General features: G+C 59.8%; 3 protein-coding genes across 5 annotated transcripts; 2 read left to right on the plus strand and 1 right to left on the minus strand.

Moving 5' to 3' along the window:
• The first annotated feature begins 1,929 nt into the window (after positions 1-1,929).
• Positions 1,930-24,116, plus strand: SMTN (smoothelin). 3 transcript variants are annotated; one of them, XM_058531798.1, is made up of 21 exons: positions 1,930-2,049; positions 3,760-3,890; positions 8,514-8,662; positions 9,054-9,147; positions 9,240-9,318; positions 9,399-9,496; positions 10,411-10,731; positions 10,820-10,892; positions 11,492-11,563; positions 11,644-12,165; positions 12,360-12,532; positions 15,556-15,708; positions 15,794-15,869; positions 16,989-17,153; positions 17,247-17,309; positions 17,529-17,595; positions 18,741-18,914; positions 19,111-19,228; positions 19,819-19,970; positions 20,933-21,097; positions 24,052-24,116. In XM_058531798.1, exons 2-20 carry the CDS (start codon positions 3,840-3,842, stop codon positions 21,075-21,077), a joined length of 2,745 nt encoding a protein of 914 aa, XP_058387781.1. In that variant the 5' UTR covers positions 1,930-2,049; positions 3,760-3,839; the 3' UTR covers positions 21,078-21,097; positions 24,052-24,116. The 3 variants fall into 3 exon arrangements, with proteins under 3 accessions (XP_058387781.1, XP_058387783.1, XP_058387782.1); XM_058531800.1 differs by having other exon boundaries at positions 19,114-19,228; XM_058531799.1 differs by lacking the exon at positions 24,052-24,116 and adding an exon at positions 23,856-23,905.
• Positions 23,948-24,355, plus strand: LOC131398351 (smoothelin-like). The gene has a single exon (XM_058531802.1). The coding sequence runs from the start codon at positions 23,948-23,950 to the stop codon at positions 24,200-24,202; it is 255 nt and encodes an 84-aa protein (XP_058387785.1). The 3' UTR covers positions 24,203-24,355.
• Positions 24,356-24,522: 167 nt separating this feature from the next.
• On the minus strand, positions 24,523-27,735 carry SELENOM (selenoprotein M). Its single transcript, XM_058531801.1, has 6 exons — positions 27,583-27,735; positions 26,889-27,497; positions 25,622-25,657; positions 25,384-25,418; positions 24,941-25,019; positions 24,523-24,861 (listed from the first exon to the last, which is right to left on the minus strand). The coding sequence occupies exons 2-6, from the start codon at positions 27,006-27,008 to the stop codon at positions 24,703-24,705; spliced, it is 429 nt and encodes a 142-aa protein (XP_058387784.1). The 5' UTR covers positions 27,009-27,497; positions 27,583-27,735; the 3' UTR covers positions 24,523-24,702.
• Positions 27,736-27,962: the final 227 nt, after the last annotated feature.

Below are 27,962 nucleotides of genomic sequence, written 5' to 3' on the forward strand. Positions count from 1 at the left end.
TAGGGCAAATCCTGTGCCTGACATGCAACACGTGCTCAGTAAATGCTAGAACCCTCCTCACGAGTTGTTTACTCCTTTCCGGACTGTGGCTGCAAGCTTCCCCAGCACCACCCGGCTGCCCTTTAATCTTTGTTTCACCACCACCGCCATCCCGCCTCGCCCCTTGCAGGGAGGAAGGGAAAGAGGCAGGCAGGCAGGCACGTCTGGAGGAGGACCCCACCCCTGAAGGCTTGATAGCGAGGAGAGACCCACTCATCTCTTCCGGCACCGCTGAGAAGCCGTAGCGCGTGCGCGTTACATTAAGTTCGCCCGCACAGATTCACCTGTGCGGTTCCTCCCAGCCTGCGAGGGGCGGAGATAGCACGAAGCAGGCCATTCATTGGAGTCGACAGCCGCCACTCAGGCAGGCCCTGAGAATCCCAGGACGCCTACGTGTGCCCCGCCCCAAGGGGCCGTTCCAAGGGGCGCGCGAAGTTTGAAGAAGGACTGAGTTGGACTTGGAGGGCGCTGACCCTCGTTCTGGAGAATAAGATGGCGCCTAGGTCAAGTAGAGAGGACCTAGATGGGGCCTGCCCAGGAGAAGGGGACCTTTAACTATAGCCTCCGAACTGGGCTCTGTTCATCCCTCCTCCCGTGTAACCTTAAGTCTCTTCTCTCTCTGCACCTTGGTGTTCCCATGTGTAAAATGGGACCATCTATCAGGGACGTGGGGATGAAATAAGATGACACCTTTAAAAGAGTCTCGGAGTGGATACTGGCCCCTCTCTAGATGGCAGTGAGGTGGGGTGCGTGGGTGGTCACAGAGGATCTGGACTGCGGGGCTGAGAGGCTCTGCTGTGGCAACAGGCTGAAACCACTTTCCCACAACCTCACATCATAGTGGCCAAAAGCACAGATTCTGGACTTAAAAGGTGCTGGTGTGAATCACAATTCCACTACTTATCAGCTTCCATTACTTACTCATCTGTAAGGCGGGACAGTAATCCTGGGCTCAAATGGTTGTTATAGGGATTATATGCCTGGTACATGGCAAGTATAAAATAAACGAGTTGATAATATTATTTTTATTTGACAGACAGGACTCCAGACCCCACCTCCCAGGCTCCAACTCCCTTTGGTCTCCATGGAGACCTGTGGGAGGCTCCTTGACCTCCAGCGCGGGAGATGGAGTGGCTTTCCCTAGTGAGTCTGAGCTCTTGGGTCCCCTTGCTGACTCCTTGTGTTGTCTTGGGTATGTTGGCTCTCTCTGGGCCTCAATTTCCTCCATTTTTTGAATGCAAGTCTGGACTCCGTATTCCCTAGTTAGAACTCGAGCTTTCCAAGAGGTTGACCCTGAGGGGGCTGGAAGGGAAAAGCATGACAGATGAGGGCAATGTCTGTGCAAAGGTGTGTCGGCTGCGGAAGAGGTGTTACGTGATTGATCCCGCTTTATCTGAGAGGGACCCTGAGATGCTCCAACATAAGATCAAGGTGCTGCATGTCACTTAGTCCCTGCTCTGAGGTGGCCCAGACCAGGTGTCCCGAAAGCAGCCTGGGGGCGGTGGCCAATCCCGGGCACTGATGTGAGGAGGGGGCGGAGTCGGGGGAGGGGACACGGTGTTACGAACAAAGAGGAGGGCGGAGAGGGGCTGTCCTGAAAGCTCTGCGACTCGGACGATCCCGGGCCACTTACCCCGGCTTTGGCGCAAAGCTGCGTCCTCCTGCCGACGCCCTCTCGACCAGACAAGGCCGAGGCGGCAGTCGCCCCAAGACTACAATCCCCTACAACCCTGCCACGCGAGGGGCGTGGCCACCAAATTGAATTTTCCCAATGGGACACGAGGGTGGGCCGGACCCTCCGGAGGATTGGCTGGCGCGGCGGCGCGGGGCGGAGCCAGCGAGGCTGCTGGCGCGGCTGGACGGGCGGCGCTTGCACAATCCTGAGGACGGTTGCTGAGCGGGACTGGGATCCCGGTCGTGGCGCTTTCCGCCTGACCGTTCCTAGTCCATCTGTCGGATCCCAAGCGACCTAACTTGAGCCCGCGCCGGACGGGCGGGCCGGACTGAGAGGTTGGTGTGCGGGCCTCCGGGTGGCACCAGGACCCCCGACCGGTCCCGGGGTGGAACCCGGATATCTGAACGTGGGTTCTGGGACTCCCAGACCTGGGAGCCCCCACCCATCCGCGGGGGCTCTAAGCCATAGGATAAGGTTCTAAGACCGCGGGGAAGGACGCCCACGGACCTCCAAGAGGCTCCACGACCCCCAGGGGGGCTAGTCTGTGGGGGCAGACACCCTGGGGAAGCCCCCACATTCTTCTGAGGCCTCTCACAATCTCCGGGGACCCCAGACTGTGTGACAGGGAGCCACGGGACGGGAATGGGGCAGCGGCGGGAATCCCTGAGGAGAAAAAGGCTTCCCACAGCCCCCGGGCATCCTAAATTGTGCATTAGGGACCCTGCCCCTCAGGAGACAGGGGGGAATATGAATGTCCACAGCAAATAAGTCTGATGATTGCTGAATGACACTCTTGGGGCGGGGGTATCTCAAAGTAGGTAGATAAGAAGCAAGGACCCCAATAGAGGGAGGTTGGAAGGTTGACACCCGCCCCAGCCTATGGGCTTGGGAAAAGCAAGCATCGACTTGAACAGGCAGGGTCCGATGAACCCCAAATGTGTGGATTAGGATCCCCCCAGACCCATCCACCGGATGGGGTGATTCGACAAGTGACTGTTCTGGGGAGGGGGAAGGGATGACTGAGGGATGAATCAACAGGAGGGAGGACAATCCTGGGGCCATTTCAGTCACCGTACATTAACTAAGCACCTATGGTGTGTCAGGTTGTGGGCCCTCAAATTCCAGACAGACATTAGAGCTGCAGAGGAAGGAAAGAGCTGCACTAGCAGGCTGGGCCAAGATTTAGGGGGCTCATTTTGATGGGCAGTGATGGGGGAAGGGAGCTTCAGAAGCCAGAGGTGGCCAAAATTTTTATTAAATCTACCCTGCCCTCTGGGTCTTTGGGATCCTCCTTCCCGGTGACAAATCCCTGGCCCTCTCCAATACTCAGTTTGCTTAAGTCCAGAGGTTGGACGAATCAGCTTCTGAAGGCCCTACCAGCTGGGGAATTGAATTCTAAGTGTGTGAACAGAGAAGCTGGGTGCCTGGACACCTGGCTTCATGAGGTCAGGACAGTTGGTATCAGGGGGAGGGCAAGAAAGAGAAGAGTGGAGAGGGGTGTGTATAGAGTGCTGTCCTCAAGAATTGGAAGACAGGGTGTTACCTCCAATGGCTTAAGTCACCTGGGAAAATGAGAGTGGCAGTGGCAGCTCAGCCCACAGCCAGAGGCTGAACTTTCCGGGTGGGTGGGGGCTAGACAGGCCCTGGGGATGGGTGGGTGGGGCAGGAAACTGTGGAGTCTGGCGGGCACCCCCTGGTGGTGAGCACAGCTGGGGTGAGCTTTGCTGGGCCCAGGCTTCTCAATCTAGGTCCCGACCCTCCCTGTTTGATGCTTAGACAGGGTGAGGGCCCAGCTTAGGCCACACCGCAGGTTGGTAGTCAAGTTGGCTGGGCTGGAACCAGGGATTCCTACTTTGGTTTGTTGAGTTTTCCAGCACACTACCCTAGGACAGAGGGCAACTCCCAGCCAGGAGCTACATCACAGGTAGCAAGGATGGGACACCAATGGATGATCATGGTTTAGAGGGGGAAACTGAGGCACAGAGCCTAAGTGCCTGGAGTTTCTAGAGGTCCCAGCGGGCCTGATTTATGCCTATCTGCTGCAGAATTCCCTGAGCTGGTGTGAGGTGCTACGGGCACTGGAGATCGTACCAGGAGGAGACAGACGGAGCTAGGGGCCAGCAAGATGGCAGACGAGGCCTTAGCTGGGCTGGATGAGGGAGCCCTGCGGAAGCTGGTAAGTGGCCCTATCATCCCCACTGTGATGACCGGCAAGGCAGGCCAGAGAGGCAGGGCCTGTCCAGGCTACCTCTCAGCTGACAAGAGGAGGTAATGGGGGAGGGGGCAGGAGGAAGGCTCAGGGGCAGGGGAACAGGGTTAGGCCTCTTCCAAGTGGCTGATGCAGAGGCCCCAGTGGCATGTGCCTGTCCATGGCAGGTGCCAAGGCCTGGCCCCTCCCAGCCCCCCACTGCCACCACCTGTTTAAACAGGAACTGCTGAGGACTCGCCCATGTGTAGCCACAGGTGTGGGGAGGCTGGATTTGCCTCTCCCAAGCAACAGCCTGGGCCGTGCCCACCCCTGGAGGCTGGCCCAATGATAATAGTAGCAGCAATGATTAACAATGCCAGGGCACAGCAGGGGGCAGGCTGGGTGCTGGGCACACGATCTCACGGAATGGTCACAGCAGCTCCGAGAGCCAGGAGGACACTGTGGCTCAGAGAGATGAAATCACCTGCCCAAGGGCACCCAGCTAGGAAGAGCGTGTGCCAGGATCCAAACAAACCCCAAAGGGGTACATTGGTGACCAAGAGTCCTGGGTAAGTCAAGGTCAGAAGAGCCCATAGAGACAGCCCTTGGGGGCCCTTATGAGCTCTGTGACTTCTACTCTGTCATTTTTCCACTATGAGCCTCAGTTTTTTTTACCTGTAAAATGGAAGGGGGGATGTGTGTGAACATAATATCTAGGTCCTAGAGTTGGCATGGGGATGGAATGAGGAATGGGCCCAGATATTGGGGTGGAAGAAGGATGGGCCCACTCTATCCCCTTTCCCCAGCTTCTTGAGTGCCCCCCTCTAAAGTCCCCCCCTCCCACTACCATGGGCAGAGAGGCTGTGGGGCAACACAAGCGCAGGCACGTGCCCACCAGCAAGGGCAGGGAGCAGCTGAACTGGAGGAGGGGCCAGAGCCCCACCCACCAGCCCCTGACCCTTGTCCAAGGGGGGAATTAAAGATTTACCTTCCCTGGGAGAAGGCAAGTGACCCAGCCAACCCCCATACCATTCCTCTGGAGGCAGAGGCTGGAGCCAGCCAGCCCAGCCCAGTCACTGGGCAGGCCTACCCAAGGCACTCAGCCTGTGCGTCCTCCGACCAGCACCTTAGACTCTCTTGAGTGTCTGCCACCGCCACAGCCGGCTGTGTGCAGCCTGGAAGGGATGGGTTTCCAAAGGTTCCCACCACGTCAGCTCGATCTCCCTTCAGGAAGTCAGAATCGTTATGCGGGTAGTAGAGGCAGAGCGTTCCAGAGAGAAAGCCAGGTCTCCGCGCATCCCCGTCTCTAGGGGTCCATTCTGAGGCTCAGGGTTCTCCAGCCGCCATCCCCCACCCTCATGCGGGGTTTGGGCGCTGGAAAGGGGTTTCAGAGAAGCCGGAGCGGTGGTTGTAGTCAGCCCCACCCCGCCCCGCTCCCAGGAAAAGGACTAATGAGACCTCGCCCCTCTTCTCCGGACCACGAAGCCGCCCAAGGGCTTTCCCACCCGGGACGGTTCCTCCACCGCCGGACGCCGGCCATTACTGCTCCCGGGCGCTGCCGAGGGTCCCGCCCCGCGCCGTCCCGGCCCCCGCCGGCCTCGTGGCAGGAACGGGGGTGTCCCGAGCCGGGCTCCTCCCCGCGGAGCCGGGCCTTATAAGGGAAAGCTGGCTCGCGCCCCAGCGTTGGGCTGATTCGGGTATGGGGTAGCCGCTTCCGGCCTCTGCTCCCGCACATTCCTGAGGACGGGGCGGGAGGCTGCGCGGGATGGGGGCACCTGGGGACTTGCGCGCCGCGTGCCCCTCCGCCACATCCGGGACGCCCTCCGCCTCCGGCCCGGGTTGGAGTTCGGGCTCCGACACTCACTAGTTGGGCGACCTGGGGAAGCTTCTTAAGTGCTGTGACCTCGGTTTCCTCTCTGCAGCCGAGGATCTTAAAGCAGGCGGTAGAAGGGTTTCCCGTCTGGCTCCCCCTCGGCGCCTGGTGCGGGGCTGCGTGGGAGACGCGTGGGCGGTGCCTGGGGCGTGTCGGCGCGTGCGGAGCCTGCGGGCCTTCAGCGCCCCCTGGCGAGGCCTCGCTCCACTGCCGGCCTGTCCCCACCGGTAACTAGAGGAGCTGGGACTGAGCGAATGCCTGGAAAGTCTCCTCCATTGTGCTGGTGGGGAGACTGATGCCCAGAGAGACGCCAGAGCCTGTTAGACGCCCCCAGCAGCGAGGGCAGGAAGTACCCGGAGGCCCGGACCCCCGGGAGGAGGAAGCGCCCTCTTTCCTCCCGGGAGAATTTCACTGGGCAGTTTCGGAAACCGCCCCATCCCCTTCCCCTTCCCCCTGGTGGACAATGGCGCTTTGTACTTCCTTCCCTCCCTCCCACAGCCCCCTCCACACACGGCGGTGGGGCCTGAGAGGGCTGGGAACACAGGACACACAGCAGGGACACTGTGGGTGGACCTTTGCCTCGAGGCCCAAAGGGAAGGGTCATGCTGGAAGGTGACCAGTATATATGAGGTTGTCCATTCCCTAGCTCTGCCCCACCTACTTGGCGCGGGGGGGCGGCGGGGGGGGGGGTGCAGAATCAGACAGAGGCTCCCATTTTCCAGATGGGGACACTGAGGCTCCCAGGGGTTGCAGAGGTGGCCAAGTTCCCACATCAGGCTTTTTTCAGAGACAAGGACCCCATCTCTGGAGCCCAGGGCATTGGGAAGGGGGACCCAGGAGACAAAGGGCTAGTCGTTGCATCTCTGAGCCTCTTTACTGTGTGTACAGGAGGGGCTGGACCAGCTGTCCCCTCAGGCCCCCAGTCTCCAAGTGTACCAGAGGGCTCTGGGCCTGAGGCAAGGCCAGGACTGGGGGATGGGAAGGTGAGCATCATTTTCCTTCCTCTGCTATAATAGGTCCCCTTAGGCCCTATGGCATCTCTAGTCTAAGCTAGAGGGATCCCCAACACAGTACCAGGATCTTCAAGGTATCTGCCATGACAGGACAGACCTCAGCAACAGAGCTATCCTCAGCCCAGGGCAGGCCCCAGAGTCAGAGCTGGGTTCAGATCCTGGCTTAGGTCATTTGACTACAAGAAAATCACTTCTCCTTCGGAGCCTCACTTTCTTCATCTGTCAAATGGGAGTAATAAAGTACCTAGGGTTTCTGTGAGGTTAGGATAAGTGGGGGCTCAGCATAGGATCTGGCATACAGATTCTCAATAAATGTTACTGATGCCTCTGGGTATCTTGTCTTCATTTGCCCTCGCTTCTCTCTCCCTCCTCCTGACTGGCTGGAACCAAGCAGGGGGTGATGCTTATTGCATCCTCAGCTATGCGGAGGAACCCTAAATCCTATCCCCATCCCCACCCACTGCTTTGAGGTGGTGGCCATTGTCCCACGTGGCAAATGAGAAAACCAAGACACAGAGAGGTTAAGGACATGCTCCTGACCAACCAGCCAGCACTGGACTGGGCTGGAGACAGCTAGGGGTTCTGGCCTGAGCCTCAGGGGACCCTCCCATAGCTCCTCAGGAATGTGGAGCCTGAAGGGACCCTGAAGGGCTCTGTCCCCAGGGCTCTCCCTACTCTTTTCAGACTGGGACAAGTGAGCTCATGGCTGAGTTGGGCCAGCTCATACTCCCTGCTGAAACCTATCCCCCCCACGTAGCTCCCCCATGGAGCAGGAAGGTATGATGAGGGAGGAGGCTAAAAAGGAAGCGGGTAGGGTTCCTGGGCCCTACCCATGAATGATTTGGGGGGTGGGGCAGAGGAAAGCACCTTGCCTATAGTTGCTCCCATCTGGCTTAGACCTACACTGGAGGTTTATCTCTGCCATTACCTTCCTGGGGGCCCTGGGCCAGTCCTCTCTCCCTTGAGCCACAGTGTGGGGGGTGGAGGTGTGGGGGAGGCAACAGGATTGGCTCACTCTGCCCAGAGAAGGTGCCCTTTCCTGGACCTGGTTAGACTAGCCACCCACAATTTCCTAAGGACTGAGGGGCTAAGAAGCTGTTGGGAGCACCTGTCCCCTTGGATGCCCTCTCTAGGCCCCTGAGTGGCCCCAGGTACCAGCTGCCTTATCTGTCTGGGGGACTGGCTTTTCCACTCTGGGCCCTGGCCCCTTTGACAGTGACTAGGGCTGGGCCAGTGCAGGGAAAAAAATAGCCCCCAGCCAGGCGGGGAGCTAGGACTTCTGAGCACCTGCCTCTGCCTCAGTTTCCCCATCTGTCCAATGTGGATAAGGCTTCCACCCCCAGCAGGGCTGTGGTGCTTTGGGACTAGAGCATGGGAGTCTCCCTTGCTCACAGGGTGGACTCCAGCTACCAAATCACTTCCCTCCGTAGGGACTCATAGGGTAGCCTCCCTCCTCCTGCCATGACTCCCTGGCTCTCAGGGGTTTGATGAAGGGCTCTGAGGGCAGGAAGGAGTGCCTGGACAGTGGGCTATCCAGGAGTCCTGGCACCATGAGCTGGGTCTTCCCAGGGCCCTGGGTGGGCGGCAGGCACATGACAAGCTTGGGGCAGAGGGAGTGGAGACAGACCACTCATTGTGCCCCAGGATGAGCCGTAGGCAGCTGGTGCCCGCCCTCCGCCCATGGCGGCCAAAATGACCTGCCCCTCGCCCCCGCCTGCCCTGCAGTTGGAGGTCACAGTGGATCTGGCAGAGCGGCGGCGCATCCGCTCTGCCATCCGGGAGTTGCAGCGGCAGGAGCTGGAGCGTGAGGAGGAGGCCCTGGCATCCAAGCGCTTCCGTGCAGAGCGGCAGGACAACAAGGAGAACTGGCTGCAGTGAGTGACCGGGGGTTGGACATACAGGTGGGGCACTATGTGCCAGGGCTCAGCTTGTGTTGTGCAGGCGGCCATGAGCATGGGTATGTCTGCTGCCCCTCTGGATGTACAAATGGCAATACAGGCATGCATCTGGAATACACAGAGATGTTTGTGGGCCACATGCCAGTCACGATATCCTGGCCACACCCCTGTGGACAGCACATCTGAACATGTGGTATTAGTGCTCACATCCATGGGTATGCATGTGCCCGCGTGTAGCCAGAGGATGTGCACAGATACATGCCCCTCTGCCAAGGTTCTGGGTACCCTGTCCCGGCCCCTACCTTCAGCCCACATCCTCCAGGACCTGACCATGGCAGTGGGGGTGACAGTCATGATGTTCCTGCAGCTCTCAGCAGCGGGAGGCCGAGGAGCGGGCTGCTCTGGCGCGGCTGGCAGGGCGGCTGGAGTCCATGAATGACGTGGAGGAGCTGACAGCACTGGTGAGGCCCAGGCCAGGGCAGGGGATGGGGGCAGGGCAGGTGAAGACCTGGACTCCAAAGCCCAACACCTGTGGCCTGCCTCTCACCCACAGCTGCGAGGTGCTGGTGAGTATGAGGAACGCAAGCTGATCCGAGCTGCCATCCGCCGCATCCGGGCCCAAGAGATTGAGGGTACGTGCCCTGCCCTGCCCTGCTGCATGCTGCCCACAGCACCCCAGCCACTTACCTGACACTTTTCCCTTCCCTTCCAGCCGCCACCTTGGCTGGGAGGTTGTACAGCAGGCGTCCCAACAGTGGCTCAAGAGAGGACAACAAGGGGCGGGCAACAGACAGGCTGGAACGGTGTGAGGTAAGGGGTGTGGACGAGGGGGAGGGTGGGCCAGTATCCTGTGCCCACGGATGCCAGCAGCACAGAGGGCCTCTGTGTCTTTGCTAGACTGGTACTTGACTGAGAGGGGCCCCCCAGCTTGTGTTTGGGGGACATTAGGGCTCTATCTCAGGCCTCTGGCCACATGTCCGCCACTCCAGACTTTGTCTCTACCCAGGCCTTCCCCTTAAAGCCACCCTGTCTACACTGCTCCCAAATCCCTGTCCATCTCCCATTGCCACCCTTGTTGACCTCCCTGCTGGCCTGCCCGCCTCCACACCTACCTTCCGCACCCACGCTGCTCATCCAGCCTCCGCTCAGCAGCCAGTGGAATCTCCCTGAAATGCAAATCTGACCCTGGTACCTCCCCGGCAGACAGCCCACATCCTTACCTTGGCTTACCAGGGCATGCATGTCAGGCCCCAGCTGACTGTGGAGCACTGTTCACAGAGCCAACTCTCTTCTGGGAGTGTGGGTGGGAGGTCAGGCTGTGCAGGTTCCCTAAGTGGCCAGCAGAGGCCGCTGGGTCCCCAGTTCTGGCAGGACTCCCCCGCTGCCCCCTGATTAACCAGACTGAGGCCAGGGGTCAAGAGCCTCCCTTCAGGGAGCTGTTAAGGCTGGAAGTCCCCAGCAGGTCTCTTGCCATCCCCAACCCCTGGCATTACGTTCTGGTCCTCTCTAAACTGCCCTTGATTAGGCAGTGCCAAGAAGTTGGGAAGTGAAGATCAGAGACTGCCTGTGGCGTGCCCGCACCCATGCTGGTGCAGGTGTGCCCGCACCCATGCTGGTGCAGGTGTGCCCGCAGGAAGCCATGCCCAGCCCCCTGCTTTGCATGCCCTGCCCTGGGCACCTGCCAGCCTGGGGAGCCTTGGCTGCAACCTGTGGGTCTCTGACAGGTGCCGGAGCGAGAAGAACAGGAACAGCAGTCAGAGGTCCCAGAGCCAACCCCAACCCCTGAGGGCACCAGTCGGGATGTGACCACAGTGACACTCCTGCTGCGGGTCCCACCTGGGGACACACCCAGTTCACCTGCCTCACCCGACAGCTCACCCACCACTACCTCTCCTGAACCTCCACTGGAGCCTGCCGAGGCCCAGTGCCCTGTAGCTGAGGCTCTGGACAGCCCGGAGCCAACCTCCAGCCCACCCAGGGCCGCCAGCCCCGAGCCCCAGGAGCTGCCGGCGCCCCCCAACACTGAGGGGCAGGTGGTCAACAAGGTGAGTCTGGACAAGGGGCAGGGATGCCAGGCAGGTGAACTCCTCGGTCTGGGATTCAGGCCCTGCCCATGCCATGTCTCCCCTGCAGCTCCTGCCTGGCCCCACAGAGCCTCGTGCTGCCCAAGGCCCCACCAAAGGTCCCTCCGACACAAAGAGAGCAGGTGAGGGTCCCAGCAGGGCTAGCTACAGGCATCTGCCTTCCTCTCCCCCAGCCTCTCTTTCCCTGCCTGGAAAATGGGTTCTGATGCCTAGAGAGCTCCAGCCTCCTCAGGTCTAGGCAGTCCCTGACACTCCTCCCATTGCCCCTGAGGTGTCCCCGCCCCCCCACCCATGGCCAGAGGCCTCCCGCAGCCTTGAAAGGCAACGGGCCTCAGGCACATTCTTTTCCCCAATAAGGGAGTGCACCCATCTCCCAGCTGGAGCCATGGGCAGTGCTGGCCAGCGGGGGTGTCCCCCATCCCCATCAGCAGGGAGGATCTAGGCACCCTTCCTCCAGCCCAAGCCTAGCCCCAGCCCCCAGGAGTGTCCAAGTCATCCTGGGGTCAGTGCGGGAGGGGAAGGAGGGGTCTGTAAGAGAGAGGCAGCTGAGTGGGGAGGCCAGGAGCTGTGGGAGGTGCAGGACGGGATGGGGAGGCTGGGGTGCAGGAAGGGGTTGGGAGACTGAGGAGATGTGGGGGAAAGGACTAGGAGAAGTGGACCCCCCCATCCACTCTCCTTTCTCTTCCTCCACATGGCCACCACCGCCTCCTCACACTGCCAGACCTGGCTGGACCCCGTCCCTGCCAACGCTCCCTGTCCGTGCTTAGCCCCCGCCAGCCAGCCCAGAATCGAGGTACTGCCTGTTCCCACTACCCCAGGCTGTGGGCAGTCCTTGTAACACCCAGCCACCGACAGCCCTCCTATCCCTTCTAGAACCCACCCCCCTTGCCAGCGGACATTCCCCGTTCCAGCGGGCTGGCTCTGTGCGGGACCGCGTGCGCAAGTTCACATCTGATTCTCCTATGGCTGCTGGGCTCCAGGATGGCCCACCCCGGGCGACCCTAAGTCTCTTGACCCCCGCAAGGCTCCCAGGCCCCTCCCTCATCAGCACCACCCCTGCCTCCTCCTCCAGCAGCTCCTCCTTGCGGGGCCCCAGTGACACCTCCTCCCGGTTCAGCAAGGAGCAGCGAGGAACAGCCCGGCCCCTGGCAGAGCTTCAGAGCTGCCCTCGGGAGGAGGGCCCCGGGGGGCGGGGCTTGGCTGCCAGGCCCCTTGAAAACAGAGCAGGGGGGCCCGTGGCCCGCTCAGAGGAGCCCAGTGCCCCGCTGCCCGTGGCCGTCGGCAGTGCCGAGCCAGGGGCCAGTATGAAGACCACGTTCACCATCGAGATCAAGGATGGCCGAGGCCAGGCCTCCACAGGCCGGGTGCTGCTGCCCACAGGCAACCAGAGGGCAGGTAGGCCTCCCCCTCGCCTCCCCACTGCTGGGGATGAACGCCTGCAGCTGCCCAGCTCTGCATGTAGGACAGGTGCTGCAGCTAGGGCTCAGGCTGTCTCCAAAGGGTGCCCTGGGAGCAAGGGGTGCCATCAACCTTGGCCGGCACTGTCCAGACCCCACCTGATCCTGACAGCAGCCCTTCTTCCCCTCCAGAACTGACGCTGGGGCTGCGGGCGCCCCCCACCCTCCTCAGCACCAGCAGTGGGGGCAAAAGCACCATCACCCATGTCAGCAGCCCCGGGACCCTGGCCCGGCTGGGCAGTGTCACTCACGTCACCAGCATCAGCCATACCTCCCCTGGTAGCCGGGGAGGCTACAGCATTAAGGTGAGCCCCTCCTCACCCCATCAGCCTCACCATCCATCATCCTCATATAGACTGCTTCAGAGTGTAGGGCCAGCAGGGTTCCTCTGCTCTGCTCCTTCCCCACAGCACATACAGGGAAACTGAGGCCCAGAGAGAAGGTGGCTGCCCACAGTCCTCAGCCAGTGGTGGCAGGCTAAGGCCAGACCCCAGCATATCAGCCACTAGACACGTCAGAAGCTCACTCTGGCCTTAAGTCCCCACATGCTGATCTCTGATCCTGACTCCAAAATTGGTTGGTTCATTCCTAATGAACAGACGGGAAAACTGAGGCTCAGAGAGGGCAGTAAAGGCTTGCCGTGCTCTTCCTGTGGCAGCCCCTGTGCCCTTGCTCCTGCCCCACACTGGACCTCCCCCTCGAGATGCAGAGCTGCTCATCTGCTCATCCAAGATCAGCCTGGCCCATTAGGAGATTAGAGATTAGTGATTAGCTTCTGCGTCACCATCTGTGGGGGGGTTTGATGGAGACAGACAGGCAGGGGGGCACCCCAGTCAGGTGAAGCAGCAGCCCAGCAGGTGCCACGGGAACCAAATACGCCGCATCCTTCCATTATTCATTCCCGAGCCTGGGATCAGCGGGCTGGGAGCTCAGTCAGGGAAGGGATCCCCAGCGGGCTGCCCGGCTGCCCAGGTAATGCCCTCTGTGCCGCACCAGGGCCCAAATGGGACTCTGGTCGAGGTGAGACGGCTAGAGCCAGCTTTGGGCCTTCTCAGGGGAGATAGGGAGAGGGTAGGGGCCAGAAAGTACACTTCCCTGCACTCTGGCAAAGGAGTGAGGAAGAGGAGTGGCTGAGGCCCTTGGGGGAGGGTGGGAGGTGCCACAGTGAGCCCTGGGTCTGATACTGGCAACGCACCTCAGTTTCCCCACCTAGAACCAAGGGGAAGCAGATAATGTGCCTATGATGCACTTGCTCCGAGTCTGTGGTTGGATCTGAGCGCCTTAGGCAGGCCAGAGGACATTTATCTCAAGGACAAGACACTTGTTACAGCAGATTGCTCAAAGCCCCGCCTCCCCATGCCTCCATTTCCCCCATCTGTTCAAGACTTTCTAAAACAGCATGGCATGAGGGCAAAGGAGTATAAGCTCTGGAGTCTAGCAGACTAGATGCTCACAGCTAATGCACATGATGGCCCAGCAGGCCCCTTCCTTGCTCCCTGCCTCAGTTTCTCCACCTGTGAGGCATGGGGCCCTGGCCTTGGTAATCCTTCAGAACCCACGCAGCCTTGCTGTACTGCAAGGCCAGGGCAAGGCCTGGCGGTCTGCCTGCTTGGGCAGGCCACCCCTCCCCCACTGCCCCTCCACAGGGAGCCCAGAATAGGTTTCTATTTGGGCTGCAGCCCCAGCTGGCGGGTGGCGGACTGGGAGGCCAGCAGGGGCGGGGCAGGCCCACTGCCCTTGCCTTCGCCCTCAGGCCAGCTGCAAAGACTCTGACACTGCCAGCCAGAGGCAGCAGTCCCTACCACTGTTCCCATCATCACCCTGCCATAGAGCCCCCGCCATCACCATGCCGGGGGTACCGGGGCCCGGGTCTGAGCTGGCTGCAGCCCTCGAGGAGCGACTGGGCCTGGCGTTGGAGGAGCTGCGGGCAGTGGCTGAGGCAGGCCGGGCAGCAGTGAGCCAGGCAGCCGAGGCAGCTGCCTCAGCCGTGGAGCCAGTGGCCCGGGCCGCTGAAGAGCTGCGGGCGGAGACAGCAGCACTGAGCCGGCGGCTGGACGCACTGGGCAGGCAGGTGGAGGTGCTGAGCCTGCGGCTGGGGGTCCCACTTGTGCCCGACCTTGAGTCTGAGTTGGAACCCAGCGAGCTGCTCCTGGCCGCTGCAGACCCTGAGGCCCTCTTCCAGGCGGCCGAGGATGCCGGGACCCCCGTGGCCCACCCGCCTGCCTTCAGCACCCGCCGCCGCTCCTCTGCCGGCCCTGCCCGCAGCAGCAGTCTCGTAAGTCCCTATGGGCTGGGGGGAGGGGGTGGTTTTGAGCCAGGTTCTGCCTCTGCTGAGTGACCTTAGGCGTGTTCCCACCTTCTCTGAGCCTCAGTTTACTTATCTGGACAGGGACTGGGGCGCTAACGCTCCAAGACTGAGGCGAGACGGTGCCAGGCTGCTGGCCCTGAGGCACGCGTGGTGGCTGCCCTGGCAGCCCCTGGCCAGGGCCCAGCCCCTCACCCTACCCCCATACCCTGCCCCAGCCAGGCCGAGCCTCCCTGGAACAGCTGCCACCTCAGCTCTCCTTACCCTTACAGCACACAGCAAGGCCCTGCCAGGAGGGGAGGGGCTGTGATAGTTGGGCTAGGGGCTTGTCTGCAAGTGGCTTATCTGCAAGTGGCTGGGGAGATGCCCTAGGAGGGTCTGGGGCTAGGTTGGGGCTGGAGGCCCCTTAGAGGTGGTTCCCAGTGCAGGGCAGGGAGCAGGGGTGAGCTTCAGAGAGGACTTGGCTCTGGGCAGCCCCAGTCAGACACCTGGTCAGGAGCCTATGGGCCCTGGTCCAGCCCCCTTGGAGGGGTGGGGGGGACATGTGCTGCCTGGGCGCTGGCCCAGGAGGACCCAGGCCTTGGGAATTGGCAAGACAGAGCACAGCCTGCCTGGGAGGGGGCTGGGAATGAAGCAGCAGAAATAACTCAGGTTCAGGAGTTAGGTACCTTCAGCTCAGATGCCAGGCTGCATCACACTTATAGAAGGACTGTGGGCAAGTCATTCAGCAGCCCTGAGCCTCAGTTTTCCCTTCTATTAAATAGGGACAGTAAAATCCCTAGTGCTTACCACTGAATGGCAGTCACCATTATTGCCACTATTCATTGTATTAACACAATTCTGGGTACAACACTGGAAGCCCTACAAGGCTCTCAGTGCCTCTTCCCTGAGCCTGACACCAACATAGCCATCCTTGAACAGGCAGTCTGGCTGGCTAGTGGTTATTTCCAAGGCTGTGCCAGGGGCATGGTTGGTTTCATCTATACCCCTGCTTAAAGTCCATGCCCTCTCCCCACCCCACAGATGGAGCCAGAGCCAGCAGAGCCCCCCTCTGCAGCAGTGGAAGTAGCCAATGGCGCTAAGCAGACCCAGGTGGACAAAGCACCAGAGAGGCGGAGCCCGCTGAGTGCTGAGGAGCTGATGACTATCGAGGATGAAAGCATCCTGGACAAGATGGTATGGCTGGATCTGGTGGGCTGGGGTTGGCGGAGGGTGGGGACCAGCAGGCACCAGGTGGACAATGACAGGGCTCTATCCGCAGCTGGATCAAACTACAGACTTTGAGGAGCGGAAGCTCATCCGGGCTGCACTACGTGAGCTCCGACAAAGGAAGAGAGGTAGAGAGCCAGTTTTCCCACCCTAGATCCAGCTCCTCCATTCCTCAGCTGCTCCTCTCACTCTGGGCTCCATGTGTGGACATTCCAGCTCAGTAACTGCCCTCCCTAGCTTCTCCTTCTCTAGACCCAGCTGTTCCCTTGCCCCCTTCCCCCTGGATCCAGCTGCTCCCTTCCCTAGCTGCTTCTCTCCCCCTGGCCACCCCAGTTTCTATCCCCAACCGGCTTCTTTTCTTCCTAGACCCAGTTACTTTCTCAGCTACTCTTCCTTGGACCAAATTGCTTCTCCAGGTTCTGTCAATTACTCCTTCCCTGAATCCAGATACTCCTTCTCCCAGCTGCTTCTCTCTCCTTGAGGTTCACTGATGACCACCTTAGCCTCTGCCCCCATCCAGCTTCCCCTTCCCTGGGCACAGCTACTTCCTCCCCCAGGTACTTCCTCCCTGGACTCAGCTATTCTTTCCCTCAGATTCTAGCTTCATTTGCTTCTCCAGATACTCTCAATTACTTCCTCTCTGAATCTAGCTGCTTGCTTCCTCCAGGGCCCACTGATGGCCACCCAGCCTCTATCCCCACTCACCTACTTCTTTAGGCCCAGTTACCCTCTTTGCCAGCTTTTCTCCCAACTACTCTTTCCTGGATCAAATTGCTTCCCAGGTACCTCCAATTATTCCCTCCTTGGACCTGGATATTTATTCCTCTAGCTGCTCTTCTCCCCGCTAAAACCCATTTGAAGGCCCACTCAACTACTGCCCTCACCCAGCTTCTTCCCTGGACACTGCTACTCCCTCCCTAGATCTAGATACTCCCTCCAGACTCAGCTACTCATTCCCATGGAAACTCCCTTCTTGGATCCAAATACTCCCCCTTTGAGTTCAACTATTCCATATTCCCCCTTTTCCGCCTGAGTCCCTCGCCACACACCACACACCCTTACTCCCTCCCAAGTTATGGCTATCCCCTCATCCCCAGCTACTCCTAGAGAGACCCTTGTCCCTGTGTCTTTGGTATTTCTAACAAGTTGCCCTCCACCCCATCTTGTGTGCCCCGTGTGCCCATGCATATGTGCTGTGTGGGTGATGGGTGTCCCTTCCGGGCATGCACGGGGCATTCCCTGCCCAGACCAGCGGGACAAGGAACGAGAACGGCGGCTGCAAGAGGCACGGGCCCGGCCAGGGGAGAGCCGTGGCAACACAGCCACTGAGACCACCACGCGGCACAGCCAGCGGGCAGCCGACGGCTCAGCTGTCAGCACTGTCACTAAGACTGAGCGGCTCGTCCACTCCAGTAAGGAGCCAAGCAGGGCTCAAGGTGGGAACACGTCCACCCCGCTGGCCCCCATGCCTCTCACACCCTTCCTCTCATCCCCTGCCCCTCCAGATGATGGCAAACGGACGGCCCGCACCACCACGGTGGAGTCAAGTTTCGTGAGGCGCTCGGAGAGTAAGGCTGCCCGGCGTCACTCTGTGCCTGCCTGCCTGCCCGTCTCCTCAGGCTCTTCCTCAAGCTCTCTCTCCATACTTTCATCTGTGTATCTCTCTGTCCAGCATTCACTTTCTCTTCTCTGCCTGTGGCTACCACCATCCTGCCCCATAGCCCCCCGCCCCATCTCTTGACGTCCAGCCCAGGCCCTCACCCTGCTCCTCTTCCCCTTTCTTGCAGATAGTGGTGGCAGCACTGTGGTGCAAACCAAGACCTTCTCCTCATCATCATCCAAGAAGATGGGCAGGTGAGCACAGGCCACAGGGGACCTCACTGCATACTCATTCTACAGAGGGGTAGACTGAGGTACTGGGAGGTGATAGGCATACAGCCAGGGAGGGGCAGGTGGGAGTCAGACCACTCCTGCTCCCCTTGTGATCTCACCTCATCCTCAGCCGCACGACGGGGGAGACCAGAGATTTGCTCGGAGTCTCACAGCTCTGAGTGGCAGCAGTAGCACTGAACCCTTAGAGAGGCCTACCTGCCACAATGAGCTGCCTGGGGGCACTGCCACTTCCCAATGTCTGCAGACCATGTCCCACATCACAGAGCACCTTTCCTCCTTAGCCCCATGAGGGAGGGGTACCACCCCATGTGACAGAGAATGTGGGGCTGGTAGGATCAGAATTCAGGCTGAGAACCAGAGGGGTCCAGGGACTCAGGGTCAGAGAGACCTGTGTTCAAATTCCTGAGCTGCCACCCATGCCCTCTGAAATCTGAGGCCCCGGGCCCTCAGTTTCCTCATCATTAGTGGAAATGATAAGGGTCCCTCCCTCCTCTTGTGAAGTTTAAAATGGCACATAAGGGGAGCAGGCCCAGTGGCCTAGTGGTTAAGTTCCAAATGCTCCGCTTCAGTGGCCAGGGGTCAGTTCCCAGGAGGGCCTACACCACTCCTCAGCCATGTTTTGGCAGCGACCCACATACGAAATACAGGAAGACTGGCACGAATGTTAGCTCAAGGAGAATCTTCCTCAGTAAAAAAAAAAAAAAAAAAAAAAAAGAACTCATAAGAAAATAAAATGGCACATAGGAAAGGCTCAATAGACATGAGCTATTATTATTACCATTACTGTTATTACGCTGGGTCATCATTATTGGTTGATAGTGCCCAGATCTGATCTCACCTGTAACTTGATGATACAACGAGCCTTCTCAGAGAACTCCCCCGGGGCCAAGTCTGTTGAAAGAGCTTGGCTCCCATCTTCTTGTCGTTTGGGCCTCAGTCTTCTCCTCCGTAAAATGGGTGCGATGAAGACGCCTTCCTTGCTGGCCCGAGTTGCGGGTCGTGGAGATACACCAGGGTGTTGGGTGTGGAGCGCGACAAGACCTCTCCCTTGGCGAGTGGGGGTCGAGGCTCGGGAGCCGCCTAACAGTCGTCTCCCAACCTCCTAGTATCTTCGACCGCGAGGACGAGGCCAGCCCGCGGCCTGGCAGCCTGGCGGCGCTCGAGAAGCGCCAGGCGGAGAAGAAGAAAGAGCTGATGAAGGCGCAGAGCCTGCCCAAGACCTCAGCCTCCCAGGCGCGCAAAGCCATGATTGAGAAGCTGGAGAAGGAAGGCGCCGCGGGGTGAGAGACAGCGGGGGCCGGAGAAGGGAGTGGTGCTGGGCAGTGGTGGGCGGGGCCCGAAGGGGAAGGGGGCGGCTGGAGCTGGGGTGGGTGGGGCCTGAAGGTCAGCAAGGCGGGGCCTGGGGCCCACTGGGTGGGCAGACTGAGGTGGCGCCCCTACTCTCTTGTGACCTGGCTCGAAACATCGCCCCCGCAGCAGCCCTGGCGGACCCCGCGCAGCCGTGCAGCGGTCCACCAGCTTCGGGGTCCCTAACGCCAACAGCATCAAGCAGATGTTGCTGGACTGGTGCCGAGCCAAGACGCGTGGCTACGAGGTGAGCTCTATGAGGCCAGGGGGCCCGGCGGCCCTCCCGGACCGGACCGCAGTTCGGCACCTCCCTCTTGGCTGAACTCCTTCTCACTCCCCCAACCCCCACCCCCTACCCTTCACAGCCAGCGTGGCTGGCAGGGCAGTTGGGAAGCCCTCTTCTGGGATGAGGAGACAGGCTCAAAGAGGACACAACACATTCTAGAATAAGTGATTAAATGGAAGAGCCTGAGGGCCCCCTTTATGGTGGGCATGGTTCAGGGCCAGACCCCACCTGTGGAGTCCCTTCCTCATTGCTCTGTGGGGGACACTGGGTTAATTTCTATAGATAAGGGAAGGAATGATGGGAGCATGACCATGGCTTTAGCTGGGTGGTGCTGGGCCTCTTGGTTGCTCTGTCCTGGTTAAGTAGTAGACGTAGGAGTTGACAAACTGAGTTGAAGGAAGCTCATATTCTCACTGCTCACCTGCTGTGCAGCCTTGGGCAAGCTACAGGGCCTCTCTGAGCCCAGTTGCCCTAGGTCTGGAATGCTAAAATGCGGGGGGGGGGGGGGTAGAAGGCATGGGGGAGCTGACCAGTCCTCCCACCACCCATAGCATGTGGACATCCAGAACTTCTCCTCGAGTTGGAGTGACGGGATGGCCTTCTGTGCCTTGGTGCACAACTTCTTCCCTGAGGCCTTTGACTATGGGCAGCTCAGCCCGCAGAACCGGCGCCAGAACTTCGAGGTGGCCTTCTCATCCGCCGAGTAAGTGTGGGCCCCAGCCCTGCTGGCATCGGCTGGGCATCTGGGGCTGGGCATCTGGGCTAGGCCCAGCTGCCCCCAGGCCCCCTGGAGCTGGCCAGCTGCACTGTCAGACAGCGGCTGAGACCCCCTGCCCCAGAAAGCCCCCGTCCTCTTCCACACCACCCACTCGCTGCTGAGTGTGCCAGGTGCCTGCCGGAACGAAGGAGCCACAGGCCCGCCTACCAGCCCGGGCCAAGGCCCACCAGGTGGCCCTGTCCATATCCCCTCCATCCTCCCTCTGCCCCCTTCTCCCTCTCTCTTTCCCTTCCTCTGTCCTGCTCTCCTCCCACTATCACCAGAGCTTCCTGCTCCCACGGGATCCCGGCTGGAGATTCCAAAAGGAGGCTCCTGGCCCGGGCACCGTGCCCGCCCAGCCTATATAGGTGTTGCCAGAGGCTTATATAGGACATCAGCAAGCCCTCCACTTTGGAATCGTTGCCCCGTCTGCTCACCTCACCCTCAGCACCCTCCTCCATCTGTCTTTCCTTCTCTCCCTTTCTCTTTCTGGTTCCCTTCAGATTTCTTCCTCTTCCTCCTCCCTCCACCTCCTCTCACGCCTCCCTCACCCCCCCTCCCTGGGGCACAGCCCTCCTCTCCAACCTTGGCGCCAACGCCATCGCCCCCCACCCCGCGTTCCCGCTTGCCCCAAGAGTTCTCTGCACCTGTGACTGGTCTGGCCCCCCACCCCTGTCTGCATCGCACACCATTAGTGACGGGTAGTGAGCGGCACGTCCACGATGGGAAGGGGGCATGCGGGGGGCTGGCAGACTGCAGCACTGAGAATGTAACTGAACTCATGTCTCTGTGTGTGTGTGTATGTGTGTGTCTCTCTGTTCTCCTCCCCTCTCTCTTCTCTGCCTCTTCCCCCTCTTCCCCGCCCGGGCCTGCCTCCCTGCCCCTTCCCGGCCCCCTACCCTCCCCAGGACCCATGCGGACTGCCCGCAGCTCCTGGACACAGAGGACATGGTGCGGCTTCGAGAGCCTGACTGGAAGTGCGTGTACACGTACATCCAGGAGTTCTACCGCTGTCTGGTCCAGAAGGGGCTGGTAAAAACCAAAAAGTCCTAACCCCTGCTTGGGGCCCCACGGTGAGAAACGCCGCCTTGCCCGTCTGCCCCGTTTCACCGGAATCTGCTCAGCGGGGCAGAGGCCCGGGAGGTGGGTGGGGGAACAGGGGACCCTGAAAAGAGCCAGAAGGAGCCAGATATGGCCCTGTCTTCTGGCAGTTCAGGGCCTAGGAGGCGAGACCACTCTCCTAAATGGGCAGTGATAACCCAGGTGAGCAGGACTGAGATGGAGGAAGCCCAGGAGGGAATCCAAGGGGGACACCTGACCCAGCCTGCAGGTCCAGGACAACTATCTGAAAAAAATGCAGACCAAGCTGAGATCTGAACAACAAGTTCAGGCTCAAAGGAGGGAGAGGGCATCTCAGGCAGAGGGATGAGCCTGTGCACCGGGCTGGGGGCCAAGAGATGGAGAGCATGGCACACCCAGGAAGGAAAGGTAGTTTAGTCTGGGTGTGAGGGGGAGGAAGGGGCCACAGTCAGGAGTCTGAACTTCCTCCTAAGGACAAGAGTCATAAAAGGTTTTCAAACAGAGGCAGATGTATGTGATCTGGTGAGCATTCTAGAACAATCCTTGGATGAGGAATGGGAAGGGAGGGGATGGACTAGATAGCTGGAGCAGCTTAAGAAGGACAGGCTTCCTGATGGATCCAGTTTGGAGAGGGACAAGAAGGGTCAAGAAAGCCTCCCAGGCCTCCAGTTTGGGCACTGGGGAGTTGATGATGCCATGCTCCAAATGGGGAGCTGAGGAGCAAGGCCAGTTTAACGAGATGTTTCTAGTTGGGGTCCTGCATCCCCAGGCCAGCTGTGGCATTTCCTGTCTGGTCACCTCCCCTCAGGGCCACAGTAGAGAATTCAGATCCTGAGCTAACTGCCCATTACAGACATGGGGCTCAGAGAAGGACAGAGGTGGGCTCAGAGTGTCCCAAGGGGGTTAGGTCAGAGCTGGGGCCAGAAACTGGAACTCTAGACTCCTCACTTAGTGGCTCTTTTCGTTGCCCCATCACTTTTCCCACCCATTTTGTAGAGAAAAAAAGACAGAGGCCCAGAGGGAGCAAGGGGATTGCCCAAAGTAATGTGAGTCAGGGACAGAGCTAGGGAGGGGTACACTCAGATGTCCCTCAGGGCCTGGAGCCATTGTGGGGGGCAGCCCACACGTGCACACATATCCTCAGAGAAGCTGTGCAGGTGAGGGCAGGTTGGACTTAGTACTGTCTCCAAGTCATATATGGACTTAGGCGCTGCTGTCCAGTAAGCCGGCCTGAAGGGAGAGGGGCCCAGCCCGGCCCTGATCCAGTTGGAAAGTGTGACTCAGCTGCACTGTTGCTCGAATTGCCTGGTGTTTGGCCTGTCACTGGAGCCCTGAGCCGTGAGCCCCAGTGTAAACAATGGCTTTATAAGGTCTCCAGGGAAGACACCAGGCGTGGGAGGGAGCTCCACACTGGGGGAGGGAAGCCGGGATCCCTGGAGAGATAGCCACAGCTGGAAGAAGCTGCAGAGAGAGGCTGCCCTCCCCACCCAGTATAGCTGGGGGAACAAGCCCAGTCTGGGGCAGAGATGACCCCAAGGGCACATAGCACATCAGCAACAGAGTCAGGAGCCCCTCACTCATCCTAAGTGTTTCCAAGGTCTCAAATGAGGCAGAGAATGACTGTACTGTTGCATAAAGATGGGGAAACTGAGTCACAACAAAGCAGGGCTTTATCTAGCGCACACAGCTGGTCAGGGGTACAGCCTGGACTGAAACAGGCTTCTTCCTTGAAGGAGTCCAGGTGAGCTGGGAGTAGGCTGTGGTGCCAGCTTTGACCTTGAAGGCACAAGATGGGAGGGAGTCATGGGCCCTTGGGTGTCTTGGGAACAGAAACAGTTCCTGCCCTTATGCCTTTCCTGCTAAAGGAAACTCACTTAACAACACTAGCTGAGTGCCTACTATATGCCAGGCATTGCAGATGGGAGAGAGCAAAGCAGAAGAGGTCTTGCTCTGGGAGAGGAGGGGAAATGGAGCCAGGGAGCAAACTCTAGCTTTAGAGCTCTGGGGCTGTCAGTTGCTTAGTAGATGCAACCCACTCACCCCAGAGTGGGGAGAGAGCTCCTGCAGTGGGGAAGAGGGGGCTCCAGGCAGGCGCCCACACCCAGGGCTGGAGGCCTGGGGCCCATGAGGCCCAGCCCTGCACCCACTAAGCTGGGGGGCTTGGAACAAATGACTCCTCTGCTCTGTGACTCAGTTTCCTTATCTGTAAAGTGCAGCTAGCACTCTGGAGGATGGACAGAAGAGTGGTCCCACCCCTGAGCATGTTGTAGATGGCCCTGCCTGTGTTGGTCATCTGCTTTCCCTTTTCTACCCAAGGGCGGTGGTAAGGGCTAAAGGAATCCCCCCCACACACACTCCCTGGCCTCCCATCTCTTGCAGCAAGATTGTCCCCTGGGGTAAGGACAGGGGTTTCTGGGCCTCTCTGCAGGAGGTACCAGGCCAGGCAGCTGGCAGATAATCTTGGGCCCAGAGGGTCACTGGGGCGGGTCCTGGCTGCAGGGAAAGATTTGCCAGTGGTAAGCCCCCCTCCCCCACTCCGGATGCAACAGCCCAGTTGAGAGGCTTCTGCCATCTGGAGTGTGCCGTTGAGGGTGGGCAGGAGGCGGCCCTCCGGAGAGAACGTGGGCGGGGTCGGGAGTCAGGACCTCCCCAGGCCTGAGGGTGGAGAGACAGACCCTGCCCCGACTGGGTCGGGGTACGGTGCTCGTCTCCCCCATCCCACCTCCACCTGCCTGGCTTCGCTCCCCACAGGCGTGCCTCCAGGCTTGGGTGAGTGGGGACTGGGGTTTCCTGCCTTCCTGGAAGGCTTTTACCCCATTCAGTCAATCAAGAATCTGGAGTTTATGGAAGACCAGCAGGCTACGGCAGTGAAAAGACCTCCAGGTGGAGGGTCGCCGCAAGAGGCGGGGCCAACGCTGACAAGCACCCCCGTGCCCCCTCCCCGCAGGATGCTGGTGGACTGCGTGCCCCTGGTGGAGGTGGATGACATGATGATCATGGGCAAGAAGCCCGACCCCAAGTGCGTCTTCACCTATGTGCAGTCGCTCTACAACCACCTGCGGCGCCACGAGCTGCGCCTGCGCGGCAAGAATGTTTAGCCTCCCCGCCCCCACTGCCCGCCTGCGGCAAGCTGCCTCCACCATCCAGGCACCATCCCCTCCCTGTGCGCCTGCCCATCGCTGCCCTGTCTGTCGCGACACCCTCCCCCGCATACACACGCAGCGTTTTGATAAATTATTGGTTTTCAACGACCCTGATTCCTCTCTGCCTGTTTTGGGCGGTTAAATGAAGGGCGGCTCTTCAAGGTGCCCCCACGTCCCCACTCCTGCAGCCAAGCAGTTGGGGATGGGGGTCTTCTGGGGGTATTCGGGAGGCTCCTGTTCCCCACCCGCCCGCTGCAAGGAAGGAGTCAAGTCAGTTTAAGGTGGAAGGGGATTTAGTTGACCTAGGGAGGGAAGAGGGGTTAGGAGGAATCCCCAACTCTATCCCTGCAGCTCCGGGACCGGGCGTCGGCCCTCAGCGAGGGAGGTGCTCCCGGGACGCTGAACGCTTCATCTGTCCCCAGGGCTCAGGCAGGGGGGGTACCGCGCCCCCGGACCTACAGGTCAGGGCGGGCCGGAGCGCCTTCGGCGGGCTTAGCGGGCGCCCGCAGGTACTCGGGGGGCACAGGATCGTCCGGCGCCGCCTTGCGGTAGAAGCCGAGCTCCTGCACCAGCGCGTTGATCTCCTCGCGGGTCATTTCGCTGAGTGGGATTCGCTGAAGTGGAGGAGGGGCCGGGTCAGTGCGCTGGGCCCCGCCTCTCGCCCTGCCCCCCGCCCACCTCCCAGGGTCTCACCTCCAGTTCCTCGTAGCGGTGGCCCAGCAGCACGAGCTCTGGGTCGGCCCCCGGGAGGTGTTTCATTACCAGGTTGTGACAAGAGATGGTGTTAAGGTGGGTAGTGGTGGACCGAGGCAGATGGGGTCTCCCGGGGCCTTGCTGATGTGAACAGCACTGCCTCGTTTGCCCAGGTAGGGCAGGGATTCCCATTTACACGTAAGGAAATAAGGGTTCAAAGAAGTAAAGGGCCCTCCTCTCCGTTCCTGTGTCTGTGGCAGTCATCACTAGTCAATTTCTTTTGCCTTCCCAAGACCACCTCAGAATTCTCTGGGCAGCCACTACCAATCAGTTCCACTTGTCAGATGAAAACCATCTGTCATCCCCATCTGTGAAGTTAAGTGGAAGGAAGTTCTCCCAGATCCTCTCCCCATTCTCCCTCCCCTAGCACAAAAGAAGGATACTAGAATGGGATGTCCTGGGTGACAAAGGCCTTCACCTAGGGAGGAACCAGAGCATCAGACCCCCAAGCCCTCCAGGTACTAAGGGGAAACTGAAGCCCAGTGAGGTCACACAGTGAGTCAGGTGAAGGCTCCTGACTCCCAGCCCAGGGATCCTCCCCCACCCAATCACTGGAACCATGTCGCCCACCCCCAAGAGGCTTGGGGGAACAGAGCTGGAGACCCCTTCCTTCAAACTCACCTCCCTCAGGCGATTCAGCTGTCATCCCCCACAGGTCTGGAGGGAGACAAAATAGGATAGTTCAAGAGTACCTCAAATCTGCCCCAACCACACCCTCAAGGCCATTTCACCCTCATCCCCGAGTTGGGTTGGGCTGTGGATTAACCCTGGAGCAGCAGTTCCCAAGGTGAGGAGATGGGAGGCCCCTTGTGGGCAGAAGGGGGAACTCTGTACAGATGAGGAAACAGGCCTAGGGACACCAAGGGAAAAGAAGAGCAAGGCCAGAGACCCGAAGGGCACTTACCAGCCTCGGGGCTCTTGCCTGCACACCTTACTGACTGTTGACTCACTCCCAATGCCCAAGAGAAATGATCACCCTTTTCCTCTTGAGCAGTAGAGACCTGGGCCGGGCCTTTGGCCCCTAGAACCTCAGGGTGGAGGCAGACCACAAGGAAACAGCTCAGAACTGCCCTGGGGGCCCCATTAGAGATGCCTGCCATCTGGTCCCTACCCCACCCCATGCAGAGCTGGCCCTCCCTGCCACCTGTGGCCCAGCCCTACAGACTATCTGGTTGCTTCCCCAACATGGGAGGATGGGAGAGCCCCTCCCTGCACTCCCTAAGGGGAAGCCACCTCTCAGCAGGAGTCCAGACCCCAGGACCACCCATTCTAGTCCTCCCTCCTCCTCCCCCACCTTCTGTCAGACAGAAAACTAAGGCCCAGAGAGGATCTGTGACGACCCAAGTCACACAGGAGAAGACTTTCCTCCTTGGGGAGCGTGGGGGGCTGCTGAGGAGTAAGTGTTGGTAATGCAGTTAGTTCCCAGCCCTGTTCCCTGGCTTTCGCATGGTCGGGGGAGGCGCCCAGAAGGTTTTCCCTCCCCCAGCCAAAGGGAGAGAGACCAACCGGAACTGGGGTGAGGGAGGAATTCCAGGAAAAAGTGGAGTGATGGGGGGATGGGAAGTTGGGCTCCAGAGGGAAGGTTTGGGAGAGTCATAGGCCGGGAGAAGAGTGAGGGGACAGGACCAATGTGTCTGGGGGCCCGCTGTCCGGCCAGATGGGGAACTGGGGAGGGGTTCAGATTTCCAGGCCGCAAGATCGGGTGTCTCGGGTTTCCACCGTGGAAGCTGGGGCATCCTGAGGCTGGGGAGCGGGAGGTATGGTCCCGGCGCCTACGGGGACTTGGGAGTCTGGAGGGTCCTGGGGCCACAGCCGGCGGTGGTCCCAAGGCTAAGGGGCCACAGGGGAGAGGGGCGGTGGTCCTCAGGCTGGGGGCCGGCTCACTCACCTCTACCCGGGCTCGGGCCAGGCCGTGCAGACGGTTCCAGTCGGGCCGGAAGGTGGTGGTGGCGGCCGCGAGTGTCGCGAGAAGCAGCAGTAGGGGCCGCGGAGGCAGCGGGAGATGCATGGGTACCGGCGGAAGATGCCAAGCTGGAGGTGAACCGCCCGACCACTGCGCCACGTCTGGGCCGGAGGGCTGGCCCCGCCCCGCTCGAGGCCCGCCCCGCTAGGGACCACGCCCCCAGGTCGCGGTCTCCGTCCCAGGGCCCGCGTGGGGGCCTTCCGCCTGCTCCCGACGGAGTTCGGGCTCCTTGCTGGCCCTCAGGCCTTTACTTTCCGAGTCCCAAGGGTGTCCACGCTCCCTCTGCCGACCGAGAGCGTGGACGCTCCAGCAAGATGCGGCCAGACAGTGCCCCCTCGCGCCGGCAGGGGGCGCGGGCAGTCTGCGGACGGACACGGTAGTGTCTAGGCCAGACGCTCGACTTGAAGATGGGGAAACTGAGGCCTGGAGAATCGTTGTTTGTGTTTTTTTATTTCTCTGGATGAGATTCCGATCCAGGTTTCAATTCCCTGAAGCACACATTGTGGCGATAGGAATATTAGTACTCTGTAGGGACTGAGAGGATAAAAGGGTTAATACACATAAAGCTCTTTAGAACAGTAGCTGGCACAGTGTTGGCTTTCATTGTTTCATTCCTTACCTCATAAAGGCCCCAGGAACTCCGTATTGCAGGTTAGGAAACAGGCTTAGAAAAGTACAACAATTAAGCTGTGGATCTGGGATTTGAATCTGAAACCTCTCTGCGCTCATCTCACCAAACCAGAGACGACTAGGTCAGGATGCCACTTCTCCTCTTCAGGCCTAAGGCAGACACAGCAAATTGGTCGCCGTGCTCTTTCCCATTGAATCGAGACTGGGACTCAGAATCCTTCTCAACATCAAGCCAAGGCTGCATTACGACTTTCAGGGACCCTAGGCATTTTTGCCTTCCTGGGCCCCTTCCTCCATTAAAAAAATATATTAAAAATTGGATTTTACAATTGCTGTGATAAAAAGATGAATATAATTCAGACTGGATTC

The sequence above is a fragment of the Diceros bicornis genome, chromosome 35, assembly GCF_020826845.1.
Source record: "Diceros bicornis minor isolate mBicDic1 chromosome 35, mDicBic1.mat.cur, whole genome shotgun sequence".
In the NCBI taxonomy this organism is placed as follows: domain Eukaryota; kingdom Metazoa; phylum Chordata; class Mammalia; order Perissodactyla; family Rhinocerotidae; genus Diceros; species Diceros bicornis.